This window comes from Coenobita brevimanus, chromosome 71, assembly GCF_032717465.1.
Source record: "Coenobita brevimanus isolate Jiangsu-jjx chromosome 71, ASM3271746v2, whole genome shotgun sequence".
NCBI lineage: Eukaryota > Metazoa > Arthropoda > Malacostraca > Decapoda > Coenobitidae > Coenobita > Coenobita brevimanus.
This window is the reverse complement of record NC_137024.1, coordinates 34,732,982-34,754,762: the sequence shown is the minus strand read 5'-3', so window position 1 is coordinate 34,754,762 and position 21,781 is coordinate 34,732,982. Positions and strand designations below refer to the sequence as shown.

The following is a 21,781-nucleotide window of genomic DNA, read 5'->3' as shown; positions in this document are numbered from 1 at the left end:
CTGCAAGGTCTGCTCCCCACCTGTGTCCTTGAGCATGTCCTCGTCCTCCAGCACCACCATCACCTCATTCAGGAACCTTCGGCAGTACAGACTCTTCGCAGCCATGATAACACCCTGGTCCATTGGTTGAATTAGAGCAGTCGTATTAGGTGGCAGAAACATGCACCTAATCTGCCCGTCATAAGCAACCAAATCCTTCTCAGACGGATGCACATGGGCATTATCCAGGAGCAGGAGTGCCTTCACCTAGTCACAAGCGATGCCAAGGACCTCTGTTTGATAACAGATAACCTCCTTGATGAAATGTCTGTGGGACCAATCTCTGAAGATCTTAGCAGTAAACCAGGCCTTCACAGAATAGTACCGCACAACAGGCAGGCTATCCATCAACCCACGGAGACAACATGGTTGTTTTGGATGCCCAACAACAACAGGTTTGAATCGGTGCATCCCGTTAGCACTGGCACAGCACAAAAGAGAGACACGTTGCTTAGACAACGTCCGACTAGGCAGTCTTCTCCCTTTCCTCACCCAAGGTGTTGGTGGGCAAGGAGCAGTAGAACAGACCAGTTTCATCAGAGTTATAAACTTGACCATGGGCAAGGCCCTCATCCTTGATCAGGCGCTGCGCTTTCTGGCAAAACGGGTCTACTTCTTCCGCTGCTGCATCCAAGGCCTTACTGTATGCCTTACAGCCAGTAAGTCCATGGTGAAGCTTGAAGCGGAAAAGCCATCCCTCAGACGCCTTGAAGTCGTGCACGTTGTGCAGGCATGCAAACTTTGGCAGCACCCTTCACCTCAGTCCCATGCACTAGCACACCGGCACCAAGTTTCTGGCAGAACCACATCAATATCGGCCGGCTGATAATGGAGTGCTGGGCCTAGGCCATTACCTTCCTGTCGCCTTTACTTGCACTTTCGTCGAAGTCCTGTCCGTACTATGTATGCTTGTCGCGTGACTTTTTGATATCAAACAATGTTGAAAGGACTACATCACATTCGCAAAGAATGCATCCTGCAGTCCAGCCCACGTCAACCTTGCCCAATGTCTCATGTTTCTTCTCCAAAGTCAAAACCTTCCCCTTCCGCTTCTCAGGTGGTGGTGGGGCCATCACCACACACACAAGAATACAGCATAGGAGGGCCATGACCTGAAGAAGGTAGGGTACCACCACAAATGCAACCACATTCACAGCCATCATTCCAAGCCAGTCACTACGACGAGAACTGAGCTGCAGGCTTGTGTTGGCTGGCAAGCAGTACAGCGCTGCCATATCGCACCAAATGGTTGTGTCCAAGCACAGAGGAAGCAAAATGTGGCAAACTGACATCTGTATATAAGGTTCACTTCTGTTTGCCCAGGCAAAGGTTAGTACGTGACGGCAACAGCGGATGACCAGCACATCACCGCCTCAGGCAGTGTTTGACTAATGTGGCCTGCCAGGCAAATCTGACCATTCGGTAGGGAAGCGGACAGGCATGCGTGGTGAGGGGTTTCCCACTAATCCTGAAGGCCGGGTGACTCCTGCCATTCAGTCTAGAGGTGGACGGGCAGTTTTACTGTACATTTACTCGTGGTTTGTCGTTTGTGTCACACACATGGTGGCCACCAGTACCCCTCAGCCAGGAACAACACTTGCCTCGTCCTTTAAAAATTATGCATAGGATTTTCTTGAAAATGTGCTCAATGTGTTTCCCAAGCAAAATTACGTATGTTATCCTAACTTAACCTATCCCATTAGGGCTGCTTGGCTAAGGTGGCTGGCTGTGGTACTGAAACAAATACCCATACCGAATGGAAGTGTATTGTACAGTACTGTGTATAGTACTGTACTATCATATGCATTTGTACAGAGATTACTGTACTGTACTGATACCGTAATCATATCATGGGAAGGAATCTCATGCACTCTCTCTCTCTCTCTCTCTCTCTCTTTGTGTGTGTGTGTGTGTGTGTGTGTGTGTGTGTGTGTGTGTGTGTGTGTGTGTGTGTGTGTGTGTGTGTGCGTCTCCTGGTGACCGCACAACTTTCGACATTTGGTAGAGAGGCAGACAGCCGAAGTCACTGAACATGTATTCGTGGCTTGTGGTCTGTGTTCAATGGTGATGGCGGCTGGGCAAGATAGCCCGGTGGCCGCGCGACATTGGACGTTTGGTAAAGAAGCGGACGGCCTCTGTCATTGAACATGTACTCACGGCTTGCGGTCTGTGTTACAATCTCAGTGGCAGTTAGGAAAGATTTAGCCAGGTGGCCATGCGATACTGGACATTCGGTGGGGATGCGTATGGACATTTTGAATTCCAGGTGACATTCATATACTCAGGTGCTGGAGATTCGTTGGGAGTGACTGGACAAGCACGCGACTTTGGCCATCCAGTACAGGGATGGACAGCATTTTAGCTCTGGTTGTGGGTTACAGACTACCTCCTGCTCACAGCTCGAGCCTAGCAGCCACGATACTGAATGTTTGGACATGTTGGCTGGCTGACTGAAGTTCTTGGGCACTTTTACATCCAGATAACAGCAAGTAAATTCGGATAATGGTTTAACAGAGCCAAAGTCCTGTGTCCAGATACTGAATACATCTGGATACTGAACGTCCAGATAATTGAGGGACTACTACATTTCCAAAACTGCCAAAATATCAGATCTACCAAATAATCAGCTGCCGAATTACTGGATTTTTACTGTATTAGACAGTACGTTTATTGCATTTCTGAACGTAACATATAAATGTATACATGTTTAGAGGATAGTCAGAATAAAAGGGGAAAACACAGTGCAGCTTTGAATAACCTTAGAATCCCTACTACCTTTTTCAGTTGTATAAAAGAACTTAGTCTCCATCGGCCTTAAATGGTTCTCTATTTGTAAATGAGTTGTTTTGTCTGTTTCCCTACTTACACATAACCAGTACTACCAATACTAAGTGATATAATATTGAGGCAGTAAATGGAAAGACAAGTAAGGAGGCATGATAACAACTTAATCAGCTGGTGCAACAGTCAATAAATCAGAAAGTAATGTACATCATGGAAGTGATGAGGTTAAATAAGTGGCTGATAAAACATTACACCTGAAGGTGAGGTGCATTTTACCATTCCTTTATCCCCAGTTCTTCTCTTATACACATCATTACTCTCTGGTACCTCAATGGCATGGCTGATGGAGGTTTGGGATCACAAGATAAGCATGGACTAACCCATCATGGTTCAAATCCATAAGGTGGGCAGAGGTTTTTCCTGGAATATATGGTGGTTTCCTAAAGTTAAATGACATGGACTACAGTTGCCAAGCTTTGGCCCTTCTACATTCCAAGCCCTCTGCAACCCATTAACCCTTTAACCCCAGGCTTGATTTGCTTTTTCTTGCGGCATCCGCGGGCATATTCATGCTCCAACAGACTCTCTAAAAATATTTGCCAAAAATCAGTTATTAGTCCTAGAATATTAACATCACATATGCTTATGGCACATACCTTCAGCTTTCTCCTGGGGTGTTTGTTGAGCCTTCGTCGAGTACCGCAGGACTTGTGGAGACCTCTGAAGTTGGGTAACAAAGTCTCCACTTTACACTTCCCGACAACCCGTAATATGATTACCACAGCCTGATATTATCACTAGAAACACTATTCTATGATTCTCAAATAGTTTGGAATCCATATTCCAAAAAAAAAAAAAAACACCGTGAAAGCAATGAAAATTACGAGGGCGTATGACCTTCCCACTTGCGCTAGTTCGCCGCTGGTGTTGTCATTTATTATTCATAAAAACACTCACAGTTTATATTTCTGTTACTATATAACACTTATATATATCTACAGTCTTTATCCATAAGTTTCCTTCAGTAATAGTAGTTTATTGTCACTGTAGGCATTCAATTTCTTTCAGTAAAATACGTAGCATTCACTTTCTCGTCCTGTATACTAGCATTGAGAATGAATGTCACTTTCACTTTCACTCTCATAACTCATAGTATTCATACATGCCAGAGTGAAACTTTCACTTTCATTACTCCAAGTATATATACCCATATTCTTATAATACTACTCATTTACATTTCTATTTATGTTCTATTTTATTTACATTACAGTAATCACTCCAATATCCGGATCAATAGAGCCATCGGTAGGTTCGGATATTGGTTTTGTCCGGATATTGGGCCCCAGCTTATGGACTTGTACTTACGGACCCTAACACAGAGAAACACCTATACAACTCCCTCCGGACATGCATAGCACCTATTTAACACCCAAATCACACCAATAAGGCACATAAATGACTGAAATAAATGCAATAGACACATAAAATGTGGGTTTAGAAGTATGTTCATACATTAATAAACATTCTGGTACTTATGGACTCTAACCGAACCTAACCTAACCGAACCTAACCGAACTCTGAAAAACACATTCCTACTGCACATGCATGAGGTAAGTTTAGTATGGAAAGAAGTACAGTATGACACTTTCTGGTAAGTATAGTATGGGGAAAAAATACAATATGAAACATTCTGGTAAATATAGTATGGAAAATAGTACAACATGAAACATTTTGGCTACTTACAGCAAGTCCCTGGCCACCTCGATGAATAACCGCCTCCTCTCGGACTCTGACAGTAAGAACGATTTCCTGAAGCACTTGCACTACACTCTTCCTGAAGTCTTGCACTGAACTTAGTCACTAACACACAGAAGTCCGTTCTTTTCACAGTGTTCACTTTAGTCCAAATAATGTTCCATTAAATTTAAGTGTTGCACATTATCTTTTCCCAAGTTTTTTGAAGTTTCCAAAGCCAAAACAAAGAAGGTTAGTTACGTTAAATTTCTTTTCTACTTAGTCTTTTCTCCCAACTTGAAAACCTTAACAAAACACACCGTTTTTTCACTGCACAACACTCAAAATTCCCGTGTGGTCTAGTGGAGAAGTTCTTGCTGTTTATTCACTGTCAGAGCCCGAGAGTATCACTGGCAGGCGTCCAAGGGGTGCATCGGTGGGTAGTGGTGATGGCGTACCTACTACAGAAGACTCTGAAGACAGCCGCAAACTCACGTCGAGCGGTGACTCCACTGTAGCTGATGTGCTGGGCTGTGGCTGGAGCATGAGGGCCTGTCTTGGGGAGGCAACGGAGTGGAGCCAGGGCTTGGCACAGCGGGGGTCACGGGCCTGAAAACTGTCAATCGTTGACTGACGCAAGGACCGACGATTCTGGCGATTGATGATGCGCTGCCGGAAAGCACGCACTTCCTCCACGAGTCCCAAGGGCCCCATCTCCCTGTCGCAGTCCGGGTGTTCCAGGTAGTCTAGGACGAACTCTAGATGTTCCCGGAGTGCGCTCAGCTTGGGGATGGCTGGAGTAGTGTCCTGCTGGGCGGAGTCTGCATCATCATCGCCTTCGTCGTCGGAATCTTCAAGTTCGGGACTGACACCAGCAACCGAAGACGCGATCTCGATATCAGACAACGTCTGATACCCAGGATCGCCCTCGTGCCGTCCAACCACTCACGAACATCGTCCACATCAACATCGTCGCCGTGCGTGCACGTATCCGAGCATGGAAGTCATCCACGTCAAACCCTAGGAAATCGTACTCCACATCTGTTCCGAGAAGCAGACGAGACCAACCATTTTCAAGAGTTTTCACAGGGACTTCCTTCCATGCACTAGCCCAGTTGTACAGCGCAGACTTGATGTTGTAGCGGCGAAGGTTTTCCAAAGTCCGCTTGCCTCGAGTGTCACGTCCTTCCCTGCGCTCGTCCTCGTCCTCGAGAACCACCATCACCTCGTCCAGGAACTTCCGACGGTACAGGCGCTAGTTGCCACGATCACTCCTAGGTCCATTGGTTGAATGAGAGCAGTCGTATTAGGGTGGCAGAAACATGCACCTAATACGGCCATTCTCAGCAACCAAGTCCTTGTCGCACGGGTGGGCAGGTGCATTGTCGAGGAGAAGGAGAGCCTTTACCTGGTCGCGAGGAATTCCCAGTGTCTTCGTCTGGTAATGTATGACCTCCTTGACGAAGTGATGGTGAAACCAGTCTTTGAAAATCACAGCTGTGAACCATGCTTTCAAAGAATGGTACCATACGACAGGAAGGACATCCATCACCCCACGAAGGCACCGAGGCTGCTTTGCACGGCCAACAATAACGGGCTTAAGCCGGTGCATGCCGTTAGCATTGGCACAACACAAAGCAGATATCCGTTCCTTAGAAAGCTTGCGGCCAGGTACACGCTTCTCCGTCTCATCGGCGAGAGTGTTCGTTGGCACCGAGCGATAGAATAGGCCAGTTTCGTCAGCGTTATAGACTTGACCGAGAGTGAGGCCCTCCCTGTCGATCAAGCCTTTCACCTTGTGCCGAAACTCGTCCACTCCATCCTCGTTAGCGTCCAATGCTTCGCCATGTGCTTTACGGTTAGTAAGGCCATGTCGCAACTTGAACGCGAAGAGCCAACCCTCGGATGCCTTGAAGTCTAGGGCGTCGTGAAGCCTTGCAAACTTCTCAGCAGCAGCCTTCAGCTCCGTTCCACGTACCATCACACCAGCTGCACGTTGCTGTCGATACCAAATCAACGTGGAGCGGTCGATCTCTGCATACTTGGGAGTAAACATAACCTTCCTCTCCACGTTGCGTTTGCTTCTCGACGAGAAGTCAGCCATGTACTGCATGAGCTTGTCTCGGGAACGCTTGATATCAAACAAAGTCGACCGGGCCAGGTTGAACTCGAGGAGAATGCGAGAGGAAGACCAACCCGCATCAACCTTCTCCAATATCTCCCGTTTCTTCTCCAGAGTCAACACCACTCTCTTCCTTTTCTCAGGAGGCGGGGCCATCATCACACACACTAAGAGTAGGGCAGAGAGCAGCAGGAGGCCTTGCAGCAAGTACGGCACCACCACAAAAGCGAGCACGTGGGCAGCCATGACGAAGAGCGTAGGTCTTGTCGCGGTGAGAGACAGGCAGGAAGTGGGGAGGATGCAGCGGCGCTCTATCGGACGTCGGAGGAATGACGAACCAAAACAATGCTCTCACGCGGCGCGCGCGGCAAGTTCAAATTACGGACGGCAAAAAATCGATTTTTTTTCCAATTTTTTTGGATTTTCGGACCATTTTGGGAATGTTTGATCCCAGGACGATAAGGTTCGGTTAGTGGGGATGTTCGGTTATTGGGCGTCCGGATATTAGAGGGATTACTGTATTTGCATTTCTATTTTATTTACACTGTGTTATGCACTGTCACTTGAAGTACTTGAAGTAACTTATAAAACTATTTTCCACTGTTCACTTATATTTATATTCATTCCATTCACTTGCTGTTTACACATTATTTACACATTATTTACAATTCCATTTGCACTGTTTTACTCAACAGAAAGATCGTAGTCACTCTCTTTCAAGTGTCAGCCCTTTACCTCTTTCCACACGAGGTTTAGTAGGGGGTAAAGGTCACAGGGCCCTTTGCGTGGGGGTAAAAAGCGGCGGAAGTTAGCAGGAGCAAACAGACGTACCTTCACCTTCGAAGATGACAGTGAACTGATAGGGGTGGGCCGAGGTGGCCTACCTAGGGAAATGCATTACTGCCAATGTCAGCCTCTTGACAGATGCTAATATATAGCAGTGAAATGATTGGCAGGAAATCTAGACAATACATTATAAATTAGGTAGTTCCAGGTGAATGTAAATATCACTTAGGCTTCTCCCTTCCCTCCTTATATATATTTTTAGTACGAGAATAGATTATACGGCATATTTCAAGGGGAAATAAACAGCGAAAATTAGCAAACGAGTGCACGTGAGGTGTTGTTAGGTGATAATTAGCCAATTCCAGGTGTATGGCACTCTCACTTACCTTATTTCTTTTTGGTATATATTATTTGGTATAAGAATAGGGCATAGAGCTTATTTCAATGGATGAAATCAGTGGAAAATTCCAGGGAAGATTTACTTAGTGTAGCACGGCTGGGCAGGTGAGAGGAGAGCGTAATGGAGGGACGGTAGGGAGGGGAGTCAAGAACGGGGAGAAACAATGTCAACAATGGATGGGAGTACAGATGAGATTAGGAGTGCTGACTAGTGTTGGACATTGGCAGTACTGATAGATGATACAAGCTACCACTTGAAAGCCCGGGGGAATTCAAAATAACACAGAATCGCAAAAGTGACGCCCCACAGTATGATTCCTTGCTCCCAAGCGTCACGAAAGTGACGCCCCGCGGTTAAGGGTTAAGGGGTTATATAGGACTGGTTTTCAGTGTTACCATTTCTTGCACTGACTGCATCCCAGATGAATGTATAAAAATCCCCTTGATTTCCTGTTCTGGTGTGGAACACATAAAAAATTCACACATACTGTTTTATTGTAATTTATGCCTGAATATATGACAAAGTCTGTTGCACAGAAAACTCCAACATACATCCGTGGTTCTGAACATTCAGACAAGAGCTACCACCCTCAGTTCAGAAAGTGTTAAAAAACAGCCCTCGTTTAGCATTCCTATTAGTCAAGACAATCACATCTCTAATTCTACCTTTCACCCCCCATCCCCAACAATATCCTCAACTTCCTTCACTTCAATTCTGGCATGTAAGTAACCTAACGATGTTACATTTTGTTTTACATTTCCCTAATATAATTTATGTATTCAACCAATTCCTGAGTTTCTTATTTTCATCTAGCTGTCAATTTTGTCTCATTATTCACCTGAACTTGTACACTTATAACTGAAAATTCATTTACCCTTATTTTACCTGTGAACAAAACTACCATTTTCTCAAACAAAATTGAAATTCATTTGATAAAAATACTGATATTCCCTCCTTCTTTGTCTTTTTATTCCTCTTGTAATCGAGACCAAACCACTCATCCTTTTCATCCTTCCCACACTTTTCCATTCTTTTCTCCACTCTGGCACATTCCTTTACCAACCAAATGAGTCATACTCACTCCATGCATACAGTGGGTCAAGCTTACCTATTATTTTTCAAAAAGCTCTCACCTTCTCTTTTCCACTGGTACTATCTGCATCAAAGAACAACAATCTCACACCATAATGCACCGCTGCCTTTTGTCTCTGTCTTGCTCATGGTGTTAACTCATAAAGTATGATGACCATATAGTTTTTCTCGCTAACATTAGATGATTCTCATATGCTTAAACCCTTCAGTCTGGTGATGTATTTTCTTAGTTTATTCCTCCTACTTCTAACTAATTTTATTCAATGTGGAAAGGGCCTTTCATTCTGAAAGAATCAATGAAAGCTGAAGCAACTCCATCTGGTCTGAAGTCTTTATCTTAAACTGAATTAAATAATGAGATGGTGGCACAAATATACGAAAAAAGACGCCACCAGATTCAAGGATTTCAGAGACACCTCTAGCCCTGAAGAACTTCAACCGTCAAAGTCAGACAACAAGGTTATTTATTACACCACAGATTCATCAAAGACAAAGTATTTCTAAACTTTTATATCAAGTAACTATAATTCAAAATATTGCTAATGCACTCAAGCAGAGTAGACATTAACGTACACAAAAGTACTTTAAACACATACAATAAGCATTTAGCATGTTACCTGTGAGGACTCCAATATAGCAGAATGCATAATGGAAAATGTCCATTGGCTTAGGATCAACTTCTTCATACTTAAGCTCCAGTTCTATCTCAACTGCCTTGTCCTTGTCTTGCAGCTTCTTGACCTCTCCTCGCTTCCTCCAAGTGTCATGCACTTCAAAGCACATTCCAATTACCTGAAACATGTGGTGGGGATAGTCATATGGTGGAGGAGTGGACTGTTGATTACAGTTTGCAAGACTAATCCTGGCTGAGCCAAGGAATTATTTCAGGATTTGAATTTTCCATCAGTCTTCAAAAAGACAGCTAAGCCATACACCCATACCCCAATATCTGGCACTGCTGCATACTGGTGGGAGTGTTTGGTCAGCAAATATGCAGGATATCGAAGCAATTTTCCCCATAAGATACTGAAGAAATGCCAGAGATGCGTTCCAGACCCAAACCCAAACTATCACAAACCTTACTCACTCAACAGATACTGACAGAAACACAATAGGTTACGTTATTATCCACACAAACATTATTATTGCTAAAAAAATGGGACATCAAACATCACACATGCAGGTAGGTAATGCAGGAAGGTAAGGTGGTGGGAGCTGCAATGCAGAATGCATTCAGGACAACGGACACAGCAAGAGTGGTGGACACAAGCCAGGCAAGACCTGGCAAGCAGTGCACAAGTGGGGGTGGGGGAGGATGGGGGGGGGGACAGGGAGGGAAACACACCTAGCAGTGCTGACTCAGCAAACAAAAGGATAAACAAAAAAGAGAACATAAATGAGGGAGATGGCACCATGGAGACCTGAGTGACAAACCACCTCTCTCTCTCTCTCTCTCTCTCTCACACACCTCCTCCTCCTGTCTGTATTTTCACTCTTTTCCTTTCCTCCTTCTGCTTCTTTCAAATCCTCCTTCATCTCATTCTCCTCTGTTTCTTCCTTTCCTCCCTCTCACACATCCTTCACACTCTCCCTCTTTTTCTTCCCCTTCTTTTCCTCCTTCTCCAATCTTCCCTCCTTGCTTAGTCTTCCTGTCTCATGTTTCTCACACCCTCTTCCTCTCCCCCATTATCATTTTCTTCCCTCCCTCTGCTTCTCACAGCTCCTTATCTTCTCTCCTTTCCTCTTCTTTTCAACCTCTTTTTCCCTCCCTTCCTCCTTAGTCCCACCCTCTTTCTCCCTCTGTTTTCTTCTCTCCCCTCACTTTCTCCCTCTCCTCCTCCCCTGATTTCTCTTTCTTCCCTCTCTCTGATTCCCAAAACTTTATCTTCTCCCCCTCCTTCCCTCTTCTCAAGTTTTCTTTCTTTCCCTCCCTCCCAGTTCTCTCTCCTTTCTATTTCTCCCACTATTTTCTTCTCTCCTCTCAATTTCTTCCTCTTTCCATCCCTCTCTCTTCTTTCACACTTCCTCCCTCCCTTCTGTCTATTTCTCTCACTGAACATTATCTCCTCTCCTTTCAATTTCTTCCTCTTTCCCTCTCTCTTATTTCCCTACCTTTGCATCTCAACCCTCCTCCCTCCCTCCTTCCTTTTTCTCATACTCTTTTCCCTTCCCTTCCCCCTATTCTCTCTCTCTCCCCCTCTGTTTTCTTCTCTTTCCCTCACTTTCTCCCTCTCTCCCTCTCCCATTTTCCTTTTCTTCCTTCCTTTTGTCTTTTTTCTCTCCCTCTGCTTCCCACAATGTATCTTTTCTCCCTCCCTCTTCTCATATTTTCTTTCATTCCCTTCCTGCCTAGCCTCTCTATACCCGTTTGTTTTCTTCTCTACCCCTCACATTCACCCTCTCACCCTCTCCCATGTTCCATTTCTTCCCACCACCACCTCTTCTTTCACTCCCTTTGTTTCTCGCACCTTCTCTTCCTTCCCTCCCTCTCCTTGGCCAGGCAACTTTATCCATTTGGTAGCGAGGCAGATGGACATTTTTGCTCTACTGGTGGGTTAGGGCCTAATATCAGCATGTGGCTAGAGGCCAGCTGGGTGACTCTAACCATTCGGTAGAGATGCGGATGGCCATTTTAACTCTGCTGGTGGGTTAGGGTCTGTTACCAGCATGTGGATCAAGGCCAGCTGAGCGACTCTGACCATTCGGCGAGGAGATGGACGGCCATTTTTGTTCAGCTGGTGGGGGGTGAGAAGCGAGGGGATGGAGGGATGATGGGGAGAGCCATGTATTTACCTATTTGTAGTATACAGGAATTGAGCAATGCTCGTGTTGTCCTGTCTCCATATCCACATTTATCAAGTCTACCTTTACACACATGAATGTTTTTCTCATGCACCACCTCTTTGTCTAAGTCGTTCCAAATATTTAAGTATTTACCTAATATACCTAATTGTGATATACACGGAATGTACTATGCTCGTGGGTTTCCGTCGCTGTTTCTCAATAAGTCGAATTTAACTTTAAACTCGTTTAAGTTTTTAGACTGGACGATCTCTTTGTCCAGGCTATTCCATAAGTCTATACTTCTGTAAGGAAAGCTATATTTCTTGATATCCTTCAAGCAGCTTGACTTTTTCAATTTCATTCCATCCGCGTTCAGAAGCACGCGTTTCAACCTTACGGAGTGGCGGAGTGTTCAGACTAGCAAAGCGACAGCAGTTCTGATTGTGGGAATATTGTATTTCCCAATCTCTTTTGTTCAGTGTAAAGAGCTGTCGCTTACTGGTGTACCTAACCTGTGACATGTGGGTGGCACCATGCCTTGCTCATTAGGTGGGAGGACTATCTGTATTGGGCTTCTCTTCAGTCTCCTCTACCAAAGACTCATTAGTCAGAAAAAAAAAGTTTCCTATTTAATGCTTTTAATGTGAATCACTCAACGTTTTTTTAGCGTCCTGTACGAGTGTTCAATATGAGTGAGAGAGACAAAAGTTTATCAACAAAACTTCATGGTACTTTATGTCACAAATGCAGTGATACTGTGTTATTTGGGTTCATTTCGACCTTACATAATCCAGATCATATAATGAGCATGAAAAGCACGCTGTGCAAACACTACCAAACATAATACATATAGCAGTAAATCCTGTACCTACAAACTCAAGTGAAAACACCAATCACATTACTGACTGCTGTCATGAATTTTTCAGTCACTTCAGTAATTTTATCACCACTTGTACAACTGGTGTACAAAATTTACTTTCATGATTATACATGTATACCTCGATATAAGATACTCCTAGATGTGATACCCTGGCCTAGCGATGGGGATACAAATACCACCATATCCTGCTGAACAATGGTCGCCCCCCCGGATTAACAATGGGCCCTCAGAGGTTGCATCCACAGACAAAAGACCAAAATTTTGAATCATGCACGTTCCCACAGCCAGCTGAGACCGCCTGCCTCCGAGGGTGCAAAGGAACGCTCACACAGCCCCCACAGTCATCGCTCACCCATATCGTTCTTCTCGCACCGACCATCTCTGAGTGAGGAACTCACTTACGCTAGCCCACCTCACAACGTGTTGCATCACCAACATTACGCAAGCTGCTATCGTAGTGCATCGTAAATGAGTACGAGCAGTGATAGTAATCATGTGTGGAATGCGATTGTGTGATTTTTGGCCTAAATAAGTGTGATCATGTGTGATCATGTCTGGTAAGGGTGCTGAACACGGTGGAGCTAGTGGTAGCACTAGTGGAGACCCTAGTCGGGGCTAGTGTTCGTGTTGGTGATGTTCCCGCATCGTTAAACTGGATATACCTGTATGTATGCATGTATGTGTGTGTGTGTGTGTGTGTGTGTGTGTGTGTGTGTGTGTGTGTGTGTGTGTGTGTGTGTGTGTACACTCCACCCTCGGCTATCACTCCCAATTGGTCCCGCTATGGCTGCGCTATAGCCGAAACCGTGATAGCCGAATTGAAGAACTTATGGTAATAATTCTAATTGGTGCCATGACCTCGATATTTACCCCTAAGATACCTTTTTTGTACCACATATTAATATATAATAGTCTAAAAATGAGCATGTTTTATGATGTGATCATGATTCTTATAAATACCCCTCACAGTTGATTCACTGATGTTATGTTTCTTCCCCACACTTCGCTTGGTCTCACCATTCTCTATAAGTTTCACATTTCCAGTTTATCTGCATAACATAGGTTCTTCCTCTTCTTTATTTCCCTGCCAGGTGCCGCAGCATTATGTTGGGTGATGGTAGGGGGACGGGGAGGGGGTACGTTGGCCATGGGCATATCATATAAAGGTTATTGTTCTCTCTATCACTGTTCACGGTCTGAGGGCGCGCACTTGAATGGTTCGGCGGGCAGGAGACTTGGTCGGGTGGCCAATCAGCACTCGGCTGGCGCTGACATCACACGACCAATCACGGAGTGAAGCTTTTGTTGGCTGGGCGGAGCACTGGAGCCTGACCTTTTTAAATTTTTCGAACATTTGCGGTGCGCGATAGCAGGCATTTAGTGCATGATAAAGGTATTTGGGTAGTTTTTTTACATAGGCGTGATAGCGAGATATGCTATAGCGGAACCCGTGATAGCCGAGGGTTGAGTGTGTATATATGTGTATATATATATATATATATATACAGTATACAGATATCCCTCCACTCTCCGATGTAATAGAGCCACAGGCATGTCCGGAAAGTAGTCCCGTCCGGAAAGTGGGCCTCTGACTGCTGGACTGGTACTTATGGACCCTAACCCAGCCTAACTTTGAAAGCCACCTAAATAACTCCCTACCAGGCATGCATAGCACTTATTTAAATCTATTTAAGACCCTATTCACACCAATAATGGACATAAAGCATGATATAAATGAAGAGGAACCAGAGAATGCGAAATTAGAAGTGAGTATGGAAAATACTTAGGTCTGGCAGCATACAGGGTACTGTACTGTACTTACAGCATGTCTGTGGCTGCCTCCTCTAACTCTCTAAGGCTCTGGTAGTTGTGAAAATGCTCTTGAAGCACATACAGTAATCCAGTGTTGTGCTACACTTAATTCTTTGCACTGTGGGTTATAACTGTTTAATACTGCACATTCTTCTTAACTGAAACACACCAGTTTGAAACCGCCAGTTTTAACCGGCACTCTGCACTCCACACTCACTCCACAGTTAATCCTTTGCACTTTAAAGTTAATGTAAACAAAAGTAAAGATGCAACAGTGGAGATCATAGGCAGGAGGAAATACAGACAGAGGAGACAGTTCCAGAGCTGACCTGTTGCATAAATGAGGTTGAGAGTTGGACAAGAGAGAATGGAGGAATGCAAGCAGATAGTTCAGAGGAGCAGTGACCATTAAAGTAGCGATAGAAAGAGATAAAGATGCAACAGTGCGACGAAGAGACAGAGGTTGAAGGGAGTCAGTAAGAGGAGGAGAGTTAATGAGACGAAAAGCCTTTGACTCCACCCTATTGAGAAGAGCTGTATGTGGGGAGCCTCCCCACACATGAGAGTTGTACTCCACACAGGGGCGGATAAAACCCCTGTATAGAGTCAACAGTTGTGCAGGGGTAAAGAAAGAGCGGAGTCGGCTTAGCACACCCAATCTCTTGGAAGCAGATTTTACAAGAGATGTAATATGATCTTTCCAAGATAAGTCCAGAGTAAATGAAACCCCAAGCATGTTCAAGGATGATGCAGGATTAAGCTGAATATTATTAAACATTAGTGGGTATACCTGTGGAAGATTTTGTCTGGTTGATAGGTGTAAGAACTGAGTCTTAGATGCATTAAAGACAACCATATTATTTTTACCCCAGTCAGAGATACGAGCCAAATCAGACATCAGGTGTGCCACAGCCTCATCCCTTGCTTGTTGAAGTAACTGTTGAGATGGGCGTTGAGGGGAACCGAATGGAAAAGTGAAGGGTGGAGTCGTCAGCGTATGAGTGGATAGGGTTAGATGTACAGCTTAGAAGATCATTGATGAATAAAAGGAGAGAGTTGGTGATAGGACAGAGCCCTGAGGAACACCGCTGTTGATAGATCTAGGAGAAGAACGATCCCTACCCTGACGTATGGAAGCGAGGCGTGGACCTTGCAAGAGGGGAACAAGTCAAGAGTGAGAGCAGTGGAAATGAGTTACTTGAGAGGAGCATGTGGAGAGTGACATGGAGGGACAGGTTGACGAATGAAGAAGTGAAGGAACGTTGTGGGGTAGATGTGGATGTGGTTGAAAAGATTAGAAACTTTTGAAATACAGGACGTTAAAGCACTTGGACATGTGGAGAGGATGGAGAATGAAAGACTGACTAAGAGGGTGTATGTAGGCGAGGTGGAGGGAGGGGAGAGGGATGGAGGAACAGCACCGAGGATTAGGTGGAGGGATGGAGTTGAGAGGTATATGAGGGAGGGGGTGAGTTGGGGGAGGGGAGTCAAATGGTGGGTGACAGAGTACCTTTTGTAGGCCCTCTCCTTGTTGCGGACAGCATTAGAACAAGCGTGATTAAACCAAGGCTTTCTTGCATTAGTCAAAGGATATGAGAAAGGAATGTTAATCCTTTGCACTTTAAATTCTAGTTTCATAATACTGCTCAACACTGTAAATTCCCATGTGGTCTAGTGGCGAGGTACTGCGGTTTATTCACTGTTTATTCACAAAAAAACGAGCACGTGCAGCATCGATTACGATGGACGTTTTCCCTGAACAAAGGTTAGGCAGTAACTGGGAACAGGGTTGCCAGATCTGAACTCGGCCACATTACCAAACTCCTCAACTTTCATTACCAAATTCTTAAAGGAAGCATTTATTCTTCACTAATTATATATACAAGTGGAAATACATGTAAACACTCTACTTATAATTAACAGCATGTTGATTATTTTCATGCTATGTTGGCTAGTAGATTAATCAAAGAGAGCAGATAATCCACCATCTCCATCCTGTATATCCTCATACATGTGAAAAATCTGTTTGGTAATGCATTATTCTGATTTTCATGCTATGTTGGCTAGTAGATTAATCAAAGAGAGCAGACAATCCACCATCTCCATCCTGTATATCCTCATACATGTGAAAAATCCGTTTGGTAATGCATTATTCTGATTCATTACCAAACGAATTTTTCATCACCAAATTGGCCAACATTTGGTAATGAAAAATACCAAATGGCAACCCTGACAGGGGAGGGGGGAGGGGGGGAGGAAGGAAGAGGTGAAGGGTCCGTGGTGTAACAGCTGTTCGGTGCCAAGCGGCAATTTCAAATTACGGGTGGGAAAAAATTTAGGATTTTGGGGGGGATTTTTTTCTTTTTTTGGCCATTTTTGGGTTCTGAAGGTCCAGGCTAATAATGTCTGGTAAGTGGGGTGTCCGGAAAGTACAGGGATTACTGTGTATATATATATATATATAGATAGATAGATAGATAGATAGATAGATATACTGTACATATATATATATATATATATATATATATATGTATATAGTTGTGCAGGATATTCACAGAAGAAGTATGTGCAGCATGTGATGTGGTGTGTGGAATGAAGAGAAGATGGAGGGGGGTGCAAGGAACAGCATGGTGGAATGATGAGGTGACACAGGCTGTGGCACAAAAGAAGAAAGCATACAATGAATGGATGAGAAATAGGGGCGTGGAAGAAGTTCACCGGCGGAAGAGACAGTTATATGTAGAAAGAAAGAGAGAGGTGAAAAGATTAGTAAGAGAGAGTAAGAAGAGAGTGGATGAGGAATTTGGAAGGAATTTGAGTGTAAAGTGGAGGGACTGTAAGAAAATGTTCTGGAAAGAGGTAAAGAGAGTAAAACAGGGTGGAAGTGAAGTTAGCAGGGGAGTGAAAGATAAAAATGGTAGATTACTAGTGGAGAAGGGAGAAAAAGTGAGCACATGGAGAGAACACGTTAAGGAATTGTTGAACACAGAGGATGGAAGTGATGCGTGTATAAGTGGCTGGGGAATGGCTGGGAGAAGGAGGGAGGTGACAAGACAGGAAGAAATCAGTAGGATAGAAGTTGTGGAAGCAATGAAGACAGTTAAATTGGGGAAAGCCCCAGGAATTGATGGACTGTGTGGTGAAATGTTGAAGCATGGGGGAGAGATAGTGATAGAATGGATATGGAAGATGTGCAGATTGGCCTGGGAGGACGGTAGAGTTCCTTTGTACAAAGGAAAAGGGGAAAAAGAAGTGTGTGGTAATCATAGGGGCATTTGTCTTCTTAGCATAATAGGAAAGGTGTATGGTAAGATACTTATTGACAGAGTTAGGGAAATAACTGAGGAATTAGTTGGAGAAGAACAGGGAGGCTTTAGGAAGGGAAGAGGTTGTGTAGATCAGATATTCATTCTTAGATCTTTAGTGGAAAAGTTTCTAGAGAAGGGAAAGAAGTTGTATGTGGCTTTCATGGATTTGGAGAAAGCATATGACAGGGTGGATAGACAAGGATTCTGGAAAGTATTAAGAATATATGGAGTAGATGGGAAGTTGTTGAATGGTGTGAAGAGAATGTATGATGGTGCTAAGGCTGCAGTGCATGTGGATGGTGAACTGAGTGAATTTTTCTCTTTGAAGGTTGGGTTGAAACAGGGATGTGTCATGTCTCCATGGTTGTTCAATCTGTACATGGATGGGGTAATAAAAGAGGTACAATGTAGGGTAGCGGATGTTGGAGTGGCCCTGGTGAGAGTGGGCAGTGTTTGGAAACTCCCTGTACTGTTGTTTGCAGATGATACTGTGTTGTTGAGTGAAGACGAAGGGGAGCTGCAAGGCTTGGTGGATGAGTTTGGGAGAATGTGTATGAAACGGAATCTAAAGGTGAATGTAGGTAAGAGTAAAGTGATGGTCTTTGAGAGAGGTGAAGTCAGTGAATGTACAGCGAGGTTGGATGGTGAGGAATTGGAAAGTGTGAGTACATTTAAGTACTTGGGTAGTGTGATGAGTAAGGATGGAGGTTTGGAGGGTGAAGTCCTTGAAAGGGTACAGCAGGGAAGAAAGGTTGCTGGTTCTTTGAAAGCAGTGATAAGAAACAGGGAAGTGAGCATGGAAGTGAAAAAGTTACTACATGACAGTGTTGTGATACCAACTCTACGTATGGAAGTGAAGCTTGGACGCTGTTGGAAGGGCACAAGTCAAGAGTGAGAGCAGTGGAAATGAGTTATTTAAGAGGAGCCTGTGGAGTCACATGGAGGGACAGGCTGACGAATGAGGATATAAAGGAACGTTGTGGTGTGGATGTGGATGTGACAGGAAGTGTTAGGAGGAATACACTGAGGTGGTTTGGCCATGTGGAGAGGATGGAGGGTGAAAGACTGACAAAGAAAGTGTATATGAGTAAGGTGGAGGGGGGGGGAGAGGAAGGAGGAGGCCGAGGATGAGATGGAGGGATGGGGTGGAGAGGTATATGAGAGAGGGGGGTATGAGCTGGGAGCAGGGCAGTGAAATGGTGGGGGACAGGGCCACCCTGAACGGGATTAAGTCATTTGGCAATAGACAGATAAATCCATCCATCATCCAATCCTACATTGTCCCATGAGGAGTGTAGGAGCCCGGGGCTAGGCAGTTGGTCCTGACATTTAAGATGAGAGTGACCAGACTCACTCATCCCTGAGTGGCATTAAATGAGCAATCAACCCCAACCACCCCTTGGATATAAACCTTCACCAGCTCAATCCAATTGGAGCGCAATAATTACCCACTAAACCACCAGGCGCCAAAATTTGGTTATATGGTTACCACCCAGCGTTGCAAATGGTTTCCTGGTGCACAGGAAACCATTTGGCTTGTCACTCAGTGTAGAGTCACCCACAGGCTGAAGGAAGTGGAAAGAATGAAGGAAAGAAAGACAGAAGATGGAGTGTATAGTTGCCCGTAGGCAGAAGGACAAGGAAAGAATGAAGGAAAGAAAGACAGAAGAGAATGGAAGGAAAGAAGGATGGAGAGGAAAGGGCAGACACCCAAGAGCAGCACTTCATCGAGTGAGTGGATGGTGAGCACCCCCACCTACCACAATATATATATATATATATATATATATATATATATATATATATATATATATATATATACAGTATAATATATATATATATATATATATTAACAGAAATCTGGATTAACAGGGTCCGGACCAAAGAGGTTCTACTGTATATATATATATATATATATATATATACAGTATAATATATATATATATATATATATATATATATATATATACAGTACACAGTACTCGTCAGAAGTATCGAGCGCCCTGCATCCCTCCTACAAAACAAACCTCTCAACATTGAAAAAACATATAAATAATGCATTTTATTTACCTTTAGTGCTTCATAGGGTATCCTTTACGCTTCTTCACGGACCTGAGATGTCTTGGAAGTGAAAGGGCGAGGCTCCTGAGGTGCTGGAGGGGTATTTTCTCCCAGGAGTCATGAATGGCGGCTTGCAGCTTAGGCAGAGAGCTCACGTCCTTCCCTTGGAAACTCTTCTTTACGAGGTACCAGAGGTTTTCTATCAGGTTGAGGTCTGGGCTATTTCCTGGCCAGTCTTTCATGAATGATACCTCGCAGTCACGAAGCCAATTGGTGACCGATTTGGCCTCATGAGCAGGTGCACCGTCCTGCTGCAACACTCGTGCACCTGTTAGCTCCAAGGAGTCTGGTAAATGATCACACAGAAGCTCCAAGTTAACATCCTGAAGCACTCTGATGTTCTTGGGAAGCACAACAAGCTTCCCCAAATCTTTACCAGAAAAACAACCCCATAACATGAGTGAATCAGGATGTTTAACTGTGCTTTCTACATACCGTGGGTCAAGTGGGTCACTACCTTTGCGTCGGTACACACGTGCTCCTCTGTTACAGGTGACACTAAATGTTGCCTCATCAGACCACAACACTGACAACCATTGCTCCTCACCCCAGTTATTTATTAGCAAAGGCAAGCCTACGAAGTTGCTTGTTTTTTGTGAGAAGAGGCTTCTTCACAGGCCTGTGACTTGTGTAACCAAGTTCATGGACCCTACAGGACACTGTTCTCACAGACACCTCACCAAACACTTCCGAGTTGCTCTCCTTTATTTTCCTTGCACTCACACAAGGATTAAACTCCACTGCACGTTTGAAAACATTAACAGACCTTGGGGAAGTTTTCCTAGGCCTACCAGTCCGCGATTTCTTTGTGGGAAATTCACCACTGTTTTCCACTCGAAACCACGCGCACCAACGACACACTGTCGATCGTGCCACACCAACCAATTCACTAATTTCCTTTGTCTGGTGGCCTGCCTCCTGTAGAGCAATGATCTGGGATATGATTTCACTCGACAGTTCACGGGTAGGTGCCATAACAAAGTGGTGAAAGCCATAACACTGCGGGACACTCGGTAAAAAATGGCGCAATGAGAGGGAGACGCAGCGGAGTTCCTCTCTCTCAGGCAGCCCGTGGGCAACCGAGGCAGGAACCAACCAGCGCGTCGGAAGGCCTCAGGCTACCGTGACGTCATGCTAGCGCCGCAAACTTGTGGCTCAATTTTTACCCCCAAAAATGGGTGATTCTTTTTTGGCCATAAGTATTGCGCGCCCGGCGGTAGGCACTTGATAATTTTGACGAGCACTGTATATATATATATATATATATATATATATATATATATATATATATATATATATATATATATATATATATATATGGTATATATATATATATATATATATATATACACACACACACACTAAGCTCTCATTTTTTGACTGATCATTATCTGACAATTCGTTGTTCTGACATTTATAAATCTAAACTGTACACTTTTTTGTTGTTAGACATGGTTATCCCCGCCATTTTGACAGTTCAAACCGCGCGCTGCCGGACAGACCAGCTGAGCAGCCCAGTCTCTTGAGCTCTGCCCTGTTGATTGGTTGGCTCCTTATTTGTCTGCATTTCTATCTGGCCTCGTGGAACACTATGGCTCCACCATGGCTCCCTCCAAGACCCCCTACTATTATCCCTGTCAAGTGCAGTCATGTGCTCACCAACTTGAGTGTTTCGCCATCGCATGGTCGGGTGACGATTGCGTCAATGATTAAAGAATGCTCTTAAGACGTGATACTGTTTTGGTGCCTGTTTAACGCAATGCACATCTTAGTGTGCACTAGGTTAGGTAGCTTATAATCATTAGGAGGTCCTGGGGACGAAGCCCCCAGTTAGGTTTCAGTGCTTCTAGTTAGACTTCCACTGCTATTTATGGCTTTAAACTGTGGTACGGAAGAAAGGATAGTTTAACAAAAGGTGT

At 44.4% G+C, this 21,781-nt stretch overlaps 1 protein-coding gene across 1 annotated transcript in view; it reads right to left on the bottom strand.

Annotated features, from left to right (window-relative positions):
* frj (membrane bound O-acyltransferase domain containing farjavit) overlaps positions 1–21,781 on the bottom strand; it is a 179,931-nt gene that overhangs the window by 140,978 nt on the left and 17,172 nt on the right. Inside the window, exon 3 of the mRNA XM_080277842.1 lies at positions 9,575–9,749. Within this exon, the coding sequence (XP_080133968.1) occupies positions 9,575–9,749 (175 nt within the window). The remainder of the gene's footprint in view (positions 1–9,574; positions 9,750–21,781) is intronic.